The sequence below is a fragment of the Brachyhypopomus gauderio genome, chromosome 1 (genome assembly GCF_052324685.1).
Source record: "Brachyhypopomus gauderio isolate BG-103 chromosome 1, BGAUD_0.2, whole genome shotgun sequence".
In the NCBI taxonomy this organism is placed as follows: domain Eukaryota; kingdom Metazoa; phylum Chordata; class Actinopteri; order Gymnotiformes; family Hypopomidae; genus Brachyhypopomus; species Brachyhypopomus gauderio.
In genome coordinates this window covers 39,063,446-39,073,731 of record NC_135211.1, presented here as the reverse complement: position 1 = coordinate 39,073,731, position 10,286 = coordinate 39,063,446, and the positions used below count along the sequence as shown (strand labels likewise).

Sequence of the window (10,286 nt, the reverse complement as noted above, 5' to 3'; positions counted from 1 at the left end):
ATGTCACTATTCTGCATCTGGCAGATGTAAATGAGATGTAAATTATTATTACATGTTCAATGCAGACCTACACTATGCTTAGATAAGAAAATCCCATATATTTAACCCTAACTCTATATTTAACCCCTCATATCTACACCTAACTCTATATCTGGTGCCCCTATATCTAACTCTAACCCCAACAATTTATCTAATCTACTTTAAAGTGTGAGATCGATTTACAGAGCGAATTCCAGCTGTTTTCATTTCAAGTGTTTGATGTTGAAGTAAAAATGACAGTCCAGTCGGTTGAATATCAGGAGTGACACCTGTTTTCTTAAGGCCCCGCCTCTAGTGATGGGGAGGTGACCTTACTACTATCAAAGCCCAGATTTGCATAAATTGCAATGTATCGTTTGTGAGTTGATTCGAACTACGTAATAAACGCGTGTGTCACGTGACATTCCATATGCTACTGGCGACTAGATGAATGATGAATTAATGTCTAACACTGCGGGATTAACTCATTTCAATTAAGGATGAATTAATCTCTAACACTGCGGGATTAACTCATTTCAAGAGGCTAGTTTCAGTCAACCCTTCCGAGCTACTAGCTCAAAACAGAATTTCTCTTTCATAAATTATTTACTGGTCAACGATACTGGAATGAAAAGGCATGTGTGGTTAGTGGAGGGTAGTTTTAAATGCGGCTCGCTAGTTTAGATTAAGTTAAATTGACAGTGTTGAATAAAAAGTGCAGTTGTGGCACTGGAGGAGAGTGTAAACCAGGGGTACTCAATTAAAACTCACTGAGGTCCAGAGCTAAAATTTCCTCCTAGTAAAAGGTCCGAACAAAAGTCCAATTTTGTCTTGTTCACCCGTATTTTTTTACATTTTTACTGTTAACAAATGGCACTTAGGACAACTAGCTATTTTACAATATTTAAAATAGTCCCAGGCAAATAATTTTAAAACCTTTATTTCAGAAAACAGAAACCTCAAAATCAAATACATTTTAAAAGTGCAAACAGAGCCTCTTTTTTTCTCTTAAAATGAAGAAGTCCAAGCCTAGAGAATTGAAGGCTTACAGTTCAAGTAAAAAGTTAACAGAGACAACCTGCTTCAGATCTATGTGTCTTATTCTCAGCATCTCTTTTATTGCTGCATATATATCATCTCCTCTTGAATGTGTTTCCAGTGGTTAGACCCAGCAGATCCTCACAGAGTTCCTTCCTATCTTTGTGATAAAGTCTCACACACACTAAAAGCTGGGCATTATCAGTAACATCTGTAGACTCATCGATGGCCAGATATGCATTGTGCACTCTGAATAGCTGCAAGCTGTGCCAGTACATCACCTGCTAATATTTCTGATTTTCTGGTTGCTGTTGAAGCTGATATAGGGATTTGTTTTATTTTTTCACATATATCGTATTTTTGTTTTCCATCAAATAATGTCTCAGCAACAGCATTTAAGCACTCCTTCACGACTGTCCCGTTATTAAATGTTTTTTAATGTTGCCCCAAAATCCACGATACCTTCAGTGAACATTCGTTTGCACGTTGCTGGGCTGTAAAAGTATGTGTGATGAGTCGGGTAGATCTGTCGTACTGGGCTTGCAGTTCGGTTAATTTGCGTGCTCTCTGCTCGGACTTCAGCGGATAACTTTGCTCAAAAGAGCTGTTTCTCGTTGCCACTTTTAATTAATGCAACCGTTTCTGAGCATATAAGACAAGCAGGTTTTGACCTGCCTGCAGGAAGAATGAACATAAATTTATCTGTCCACTCATCTTTAAAACAGTGGTTTTCAGCATCAACTTTTCTTATTTTGGAACAAGCCATAACCTCCTCCGCTCTGCTCGGCTTTGCCCGGGTGAGATAGTGGCACTGGTTGCGCAGGGCAAACAAAAGATTTGATCGACTCAACTGAGTGACGCTATTACCGTAATAACTGCAGTAGAGGTTTCTGCTTGACTCTGCACCTGTCCTTCGCCGGAAAAAATGCTCCATGAAAATGATCTAATTTTGTGAATTCATCATGTTGGGCATGGGTCCGGACAGAACCATCTCTCGGTCCGGATTCGGACCGAGGTCCGCGGTTTGGGGATACCTGGTGTAAACCATAGAGTCCGGTATGAAGAGCTTGTGCACTGTCCGCTGGGGGGCGCCAGTGAGCACAACCAACCCGGAACACACAACAAGGAAGAGGAAGGGGGACGTGTGTGTTGATGTTTGGAGTTGAAGTTGTTTGGAGTTTAAATGACGCACAGAGTGGACTTTTTACTAAATGCACAGAGGCCGTTCAAATAAACAAATATTCTTTAACAATTTAGATTATTATTTTATTTAACAAGGTAGCTTGTAGATTAAAAACATGGTGACCGCGCTCTTCCTGTTGACGTTTAATCTCATGTTTCTTCCTGTCGTCGACTGTTGGGACGACGGTGAGTTCATTTAAACGTTATATTTGCTTTGTTTAAGCTTAAGACGAATATTTCATATAAATTTATATTTCATTTTCACACTTTGCTGATGATGTGAACATAACATCTTCCACCTGGGCTGTAGGCGCGGTCCTGCTCCGGGATGTTCAGGTGATCACACTCCACCGGGGCCGGTACACCACTGCGCGCCGCACCAGTCCGGTCCCGCAGCTCCAGTGCGTCGGGGGTTCCGCGGGCTGCGCTGCTTTCGTTCCGGAGACCGTCCAGTGTCAGAACAGAGGATGGGACGGAGTGGACGTGCAGGTATTTAACCTCATCAGGAGTATCATTGTGGCACAACTTTGACGTCTGTCGGTGATTAAAGCTGTAAATGCCAATCTCAACATCAACCACCCTACACTTCCAATCGAAGACCATTCCAGTGCTGGTTTTGCACACCAGTACTTTGACATAAGATCTTCTCTCTCTCTCCTCTTCCTGTCTCTGCAGTGGGAGTGTAAGGCTGACCTGGATAACTGGTACAGGTTTGGCAAAGTGGCGGTGTCCTGTGAGGGCTACAACAGCCCGGATGACCCGTACATCCTGAAAGGTTCGTGCGGTCTGGAGTACTCTCTGGAGCTCACGGCCGAGGGTCGGCAGCACCAGGGCGCCCGCGGCTCGTCTGGGTTTTCCGATTTTGCCTCCAGCTTTTTCCAGAGCAAGGGTCACGGTGCCAGCAGCGGTGGGTATCACCAGCAGGGCGGCTCCACGGGGGAGGGTGCGGGCGGCCTGCTGGTCATCGCCCTCTTCCTGCTGCTAGCCTACGGCGTCTACAAGATGTTCTTGTGCAACCCTGCACATGGCCAGCAGGGTTACCACAGAGACTCGGCCCAAGATTCCACCGGACCTTGGGATGGTGGCTATGGCAACACGGGCCCGCCCCCTCCGGGGTTCAAGCCTGATTACACAGGTTAGATGAGTGGGACGGCAGTGCATGTTGAGAGTGCCCTGTGTTCAGTATTCATATGAACTTTGGTTGTAAACATGCAGTTAGTTTGTTTTTTGTGGAGTTCTCCACCCATCCCACTTTATCAGCAATTATTACGAGCACGATTGTATTTCAACAACAGTTATAAGTGTGGATTAGTGCAGACATGTCTGAATGTGTACGTGCTCACAGCTTTGTGTCTTTCCTTCACTGCAGACCCCCCTTCTGGCCACGCCCACCCGGGTCCCAGTTACGGTTTTGCTGATGCCTTTACCCGCCCCCAAACCGCTGGGGCTGGATTCAGACGGCCAACAGGGCTCGGGGGAGGGGGATTCTGGTCTGGGATGGGTACCGGTGGACTGCTGGGATATCTGTTTGGCAATCAAAGGTCAGTGGGGGATTTGGGCATCAGGGGTGTGTAAGTTCTTTTGCTGGCCAAACAGCTCTGTTCTGGTTCCTTTGGGCTGTGAGACGCCTACACTTTTTTAACCTACAGTTTAGTGTTTAGTACACTCTTTACACACTCTAATTATACATTTTAATGTAGGTCTCAATCTTCTCTCTGTCGTTGTAGGCGGGGGCCGACCATGGGTCCTGCTGGCCCTTCATACCACACCCCCTCTTCTCCACCCAAAACAAGCTCAGGAACACGCACAGCTTCAGGTAAACAACAACAATAAACAAACATCTTGGAACCGTATGATTATTTAATGAAGTACCTATTAAAACATTTTAGGTGTGTTGGTATGGGATTTCAGGGGTCTTGTACAGAATATGTGAGAATTGTATTGATTAGTTAACTTTATTTGAAATGCAGGGTTTGGAGGGACTAAGAGAAGATGAAGAGCACTGTGAACCTGCTGAAGTCTCGGAGCCAAAACGTATGTAAAGAAAACAAATATGGAAGACATGGATGTACAACAGGGACAACATTGGTGTGTTTGTACTACAGAACTGGTGTCCTAGATTGGCGAACTAACCTCAGATTCAAGAAGATCTGTGCCGATGGAAGGAGGTTTGGTTTCAGCTGTGCCCAACCTGGAAAAGCTTTAGCCTAAATCACCACAGTCTGGTGAACGAATGAAACCAGATTTGGATTATCTTGTCTGGCTAAGCCAGTGTGATTTTAAACTAAACTCCAGAGTGTGTAGGTAGGATACTGTGTGCTTGCTAGCTTATACTGTAGTGTATATGCTGAGTTTACGCTGTTTGAATTTTATCATAAATGTGTTTTTGTTTGTTTGGTTCGATTTTAAAGTTGCTGGTGTGTTTTAGCACTACTAGCCGTATCATCGTGTAACGTGATTTAACAATGTTTCACATTTTTTAATGAAAGTAACCTGGCAAACTGCAGATTCAAATAGTTCTCTCATTTATTAGTTATTACGAAGCTGTTGAATGCTGAAGTCCAAGTTGTGTCTTTTAATTTAAGTTTTTCTGTATCATATTTTAAACATCTTGTTTTAATTTTACACATTTAGGAAGTGTACCAATCACATTGTATCAGTTTGGCATACACCGTAATAAAGTTTGACACAATGATTTGCAGTTCTGACATTACATTTCCAAGCACATGGATGGTGATTGTTGGCACTTTTATTTCTGTCCCTTTACTGTGTTGATTTCATTATTGTAAAGTTATATCAAATGTACTTAAATACATTACTGAAATAAAATATGTAGGTTTTGGGAGTCCTTGGTCCTTCCTAAGCATGAATGTGTGATTGATCGTTTCCACCATGTAAATCCCTTATTCTGTATTACAGTAACTACTCTGTAATGTAATGTTACTAGCACTGATATAAATATGTATAAATATTCTCAACCACACATGCTCCACACTTGCTCAGTGGTCCATTATTATTATTCATTCTGTACTCTATCTATGAGTCTATCTCTCTTTTAAATCTTCTGTACGTGGTGGATAAACTGAGGTAATTATGGAGATTAATCGTTCATTTTTATGCGTAAAGGTTGTTTTTTTATAAGCACTTTTGATGAGTCTCGTTTTGTGTCTAAACCCCCAGTGCCCCGCCCACTTCCGTTTCCGTACAGGTGTGCTGAGATGTGTGATGTTGAGGTGCGCATATTTGAAGCAAACGAGGGTCTGCACGCCGAAAATGACGTGATCGCACAGTGCGTTTCCTTCTCCACGTCAGAAAGTGCGCTGTCTGGATATATCACAGAATGGTTTGACACCAAGACCACCCATGATCTTCAGAGAATCATCACCACTACTCTTCCCCCACTGCAACGTGTGTAAATTAAGAGCTCTGTATAAAAATACATTAAATATGTCCTAGTAAGGGGCTAATCGGCTCACGAGCACTCAGCAGAGGACAGCGTTCTCAGTGGTGGTGTGTTAGGATCATGTCCGAGTGGATGGGTTGAGTCTTCATACTGGTACACACAAGTCACACTACGCCGGTACCTGCCCACCTCCAGTACCGTTCACCCTTACACCGAAACCCAAAGAAAAACACTTGCTAAGATGCAATTATGACCATTCATGCATTCAGGATTAGGAAGGAGCACCTTCCACAGCTACACTCTTTATTTTAGAAGCAGATGTGAAGTACATTTCACAGAAGTGAAACTGATATAATAAGGAGAACAGGAGTAATATTAACAGTTACCTTCATTTTGGAGAGATAAACTCAATTATCCATTCAAGAAAAAAGCCATTAAAACTTTCACATCATTAAAAACTAAAATGTTTAGATTTTAGACTACAAAAGCGAATTAAGTAAAAACGTAATTCCATGTTAACCAGATCGGTATGATTTATGATGGATATTCTGGTCCTAAAACTGTCAAGTTAACACCACACCTCTTTTAATCAACACAGTGCATCATGAATAAGGTTAATTAGATCTTTGAAACCAGTTTTGCAGGACACACACTTCAGCAGGTTCATATTCAGTGATTTTTATCTTGTTATAATCTGAGGAAAACCTGCAGGCCATAAAAAAAAACCCCTGAAAACTCTTAAAATCACATAGCAACACCTGTTTTAATATTTACTGCATTAAATAACTGCACAATTGTAAAATGTTTGATTGCTTACCTATAGATACATGAGGGGTGTAGGGAGCATGGGAAGCTGCAGTCAAGAACACACAGAAGGCTGTGAGCACATACACACAGTAGTGGATCTAGACCTCCTGGACTAGGAGGGCCAGACTGAGATCAGTATTTCTGTCACAGGGTCATGAAGGGGGTGTGTAATCATGCTCATAATACGTGCATGATGAGTGAGTGTGTGTGTGTGTGTGTGTGTAAATACATGTTTACAACCAAAGCTCCATATGCCTGCTGAACACAAGACACCCTGGACATGTAATGCAGTCTGGATTCCATACCTGTAGCGTCGCGCACATCCGAAGCTGCATTGACTGTGTTGGTTGTGCTCCTCTTGGAGAAAATACACTCGACGATGGCACAAATTATCAGTAAAATAGCGATGCATCCCATCAAGGTTTTTGTAACATCTACGAAGCTCTGCTCATTAGTCAGCTCCAGAGCATACTGCAGGCCACATGAACCCTTCAGGACGTACGGATCATCTGTGCTGTTGTAGCCTTCACATTCAAGGGCCATATTGCCAAATTTGTACTTGATGTCCATGGTTGCATTGCACTCCCACTGCAGAGAGAGAGAGGGAGGGGGGGGGGGGGGGGGAGAGGAAGATATATATATATATATATATATATATATATATATACATATATGTATGTATCTCGGCAAATTCGGCCATTAGCAATATCTTCCAGTAATGCCAACGCTGCCATCTCCCAAGTACTCCAGCACAACATTTAATGCATGTTTATATAATCTAGGCTAAGTGGAAACACGTTGAATGATTATTTCAGTAAGGCAGTGAAATTGTCTGATTAATTTACTGTTTAATTTTCTGATTCATTTACTTTTTGTTACCCAATAAGGGCTTACTACAATGTGTGCGTAAATTATATTTTAATAGTTGTAACTTCAATGCATCAATGCAAGGTTCATTCACCGTTGAACCACAAACGCCCGGAAACTCCAGAATCAAAGCAGACACACACACACTGTAAAAAAAAATCCGTTAAATTTACGGTAAAAGACTGGCAGCTGTGGTTGCCAGAACTTTACCGTTAAAAAAACGGTGACAATGTAAAAAACACTACGGTATCTTTTTTGACAACCGTAAATTTCATCATTTAGAACTGTTCTTTTTACGGAAAATGACTTTACAGCTTACAATAATACACTGTAAAAAAAACGGTGACAATGTAAAAAACACTACGGTATCTTTTTTGACAACCGTAAATTTCATCATTTAGAACTGTTCTTTTTACGGAAAATGACTTTACAGCTTACAATAATACACTGTAAAATTAACAACTTTTTTAAATAAAGCTATTTACGGTGAATAATTTTAAAAACAACTGTTTTACTGTTTATCTCTATGATGAACACATTACAACCATTATTATTTTACAGTATTTGATTGTAAAGTCCAACTTCACAGTAAATTACTGGCAGGCCGCCATCATTAGGGCCTCCCAGTTGTTGCCACCAATGATCTATATTATTATCTATAATATAGATCATTGGTTACCACATTTTAAGGCAACAAGGCACTTTTATTTTGCCTTAGCAACGTAATCACGCATGAAACCGTAATCACGCGTATTAAACACAATACGTGAACCATGAGGGCAGGTCATTAGCATTGTAACATTACACAAACACGGTAGGTAGACTCAGACAATGTACAACTACATAAACTAATACAGGGAGACTTAAACTAACAAAACATATAATCAAATACATAATCAACAACAGCATGTCATAACACTTACACATAACGCGTATCAATAACGGAGCCGCGGGGGCTCATGGGAAGTAGCGCCGCCCCCAGTGGACCGACGCTACACAATTTTACAGACTTTAAGCAGAAAAGCCTAACATTTTCTCAACAATCAGCAGAGCGCCTTGTATGTGCACTGAATTCAAAAATCTGTCCCTGACACAGATACGTAATGTACGGAGCCCGTAAGGTGACATCATGTAAAAAAAATAATAACGCGTGGCCACGACTTACTAGCATGCGAACGCCTTACTAACGTGTGGCCACGACTTACTAACGCGTGCGAACAAGATAATTAACGAGTGCGAACGGGATAATTAAGTATTACTTTATATAAAGCCAGGTTTATCTGCCTTGGGCATTCAGTTAGTGTACATCCCCTCCTTGCCAGTCAGTTCACGAACAACCCTGGGATCTGCTTGTTTTGCTGTGAAAAAATTAACTTTGTTGCCGCGCGTGAAAGGCGACATTAGTATCTCGTTCCCACGCCTTAAGATCTTCGCGCGTTAGTAAGTCGTGGCCACGCATTATTTTATTTTTTACATGATGTCACCTTACAGGCTCCGTACGATTGTGCCGATTGATGAATGGTTTTCACTGTAAATTGAAATATAGGCTACTCATCAGCAAAATCTGTAATTTAGACTGAATATTTTTTTTTTTTTAGGGTAATTCCTTGTTTACAACATTACGGAATTTTCCAATATATTTTACCTAAAATATTGAAATGAACATTAAAAATGTGTGCTTTCTACATATTATGACTGTAAAAATAAATTTTATATACTGTTTATTTTTTTAAAGTAAACTATTGCATCTGTTACAGTGATATACTGTTTTCTACTTTATGATCTTTTACTGTTGCTATTTTATAGTTTATTACCGTAAATTTAACAAACATTTTTTACAGTGCACATACACACACACACACACACACACACACACACACACACACATTAATAACGTACAAAAGGGGACAAATGGGAGGAACACAGACAGTCAAACATACAGGGACAGACACGGGTACACAAACGGATTCCCCAGTGGCCACGCCGGACTGCCTGTGTTAAGTGGGGGTGGCCATCCTGGGGTCATAGGAGCAGGTGTGGGTCCTTTAGGGCCTGCCGAGGGACGTGCGCTCGGGTCTGGACCCTCGTGAAGGCGGCTGGGGGAGGTACACTGCACTTGGGCAGCACAGCCTGCCACCGCCCGTGGGGTCTTGGTCCTGTGGGCTGCTCAGGACTTGGAGGATCGGACGTCGGATGCAGAGGCGCGGCGGCCTTCCTCTCCTCCTCCTCCTCATCTGTCTCCTCCTCCTCAGTGCCCACCTCCTCCTCGGAGGCACTGGAGAGCTCCTCCATTTCTGCCTAATATAGATGACAAATGGGCCAAACACAGATGAACATAGACACGCCCAGAGGGAGGAGTCATGCGCTGTGCTATGACAACACAGTGATGACAAGAGCTTTGTCACTTCGCTTATGTCATAACATCCAACATTAATGAAGGAAATAACATATGTGAAAGCACAAAATTAACATTTTAGCCAAAAAAGGTTTAAAACATCCATCCATCCATGGACGTAATCTTGTAATAAAAAGTGGGGGGGACATGGATTCATCGCTATTTAAATATTTGGTTTTAACCGTAAAAACTGGGGGGTACCAAAACCGGCTTTTGAAAAAGTGGGGGGGACATGTCCACCCATGCCCTACCCAAATGACGTCCGTGCATCCATCCCTTACCTTTTCTACTTAATCCCGCTAATCGGGGTCACAGGGGGTGGAGCCAATCCCAGCACCATCGGGCGAGGGCAGGTACACCATGGACATGCCAACCTCGCCAGTCCACCACATGGCCCAAAAAGTTAACTTATTTCAGTAATTCAATACAAAACGTGAAATGCATATATTATATAGATTTGTGACAGAGTGAGCTACTTCAAATGTTTATTTCTGTTAATGTTGATGATTATGGATTACAGCCAATGAAAACCCAAAATCATTATATCTGAAAATTTGAATATTATATAAAGCATAC

The 10,286-nt window shown here is 41.9% G+C and overlaps 1 protein-coding gene and 1 long non-coding RNA gene across 4 annotated transcripts in view; one reads left to right on the top strand and one right to left on the bottom strand.

The window, feature by feature from the left end:
* Positions 1-2,162: 2,162 nt before the first annotated feature.
* saraf (store-operated calcium entry-associated regulatory factor) lies at positions 2,163-5,083 on the top strand. Of its 2 annotated transcripts, XM_077013534.1 has the most exons (7): positions 2,163-2,424; positions 2,549-2,727; positions 2,914-3,373; positions 3,608-3,779; positions 3,966-4,054; positions 4,209-4,272; positions 4,344-5,083. In XM_077013534.1, the coding sequence occupies exons 1-6, from the start codon at positions 2,355-2,357 to the stop codon at positions 4,232-4,234; spliced, it is 996 nt and encodes a 331-aa protein (XP_076869649.1). In that variant the 5' UTR covers positions 2,163-2,354; the 3' UTR covers positions 4,235-4,272; positions 4,344-5,083. The 2 variants fall into 2 exon arrangements, with proteins under 2 accessions (XP_076869649.1, XP_076869648.1); XM_077013533.1 differs by having other exon boundaries at positions 2,164-2,424; positions 4,209-5,083.
* An 869-nt stretch (positions 5,084-5,952) lies between these two features.
* Positions 5,953-10,286, bottom strand: part of LOC143519933 (uncharacterized) — a 6,450-nt gene continuing 2,116 nt past the window's right edge. For both annotated transcript variants that reach the window (XR_013132559.1, XR_013132558.1), the window contains 4 exons: positions 7,410-9,613; positions 6,754-7,036; positions 6,459-6,494; positions 5,953-6,346 (listed from right to left, as the gene is read on the bottom strand). This is a non-coding gene — a long non-coding RNA (uncharacterized LOC143519933). The remainder of the gene's footprint in view (positions 6,347-6,458; positions 6,495-6,753; positions 7,037-7,409; positions 9,614-10,286) is intronic.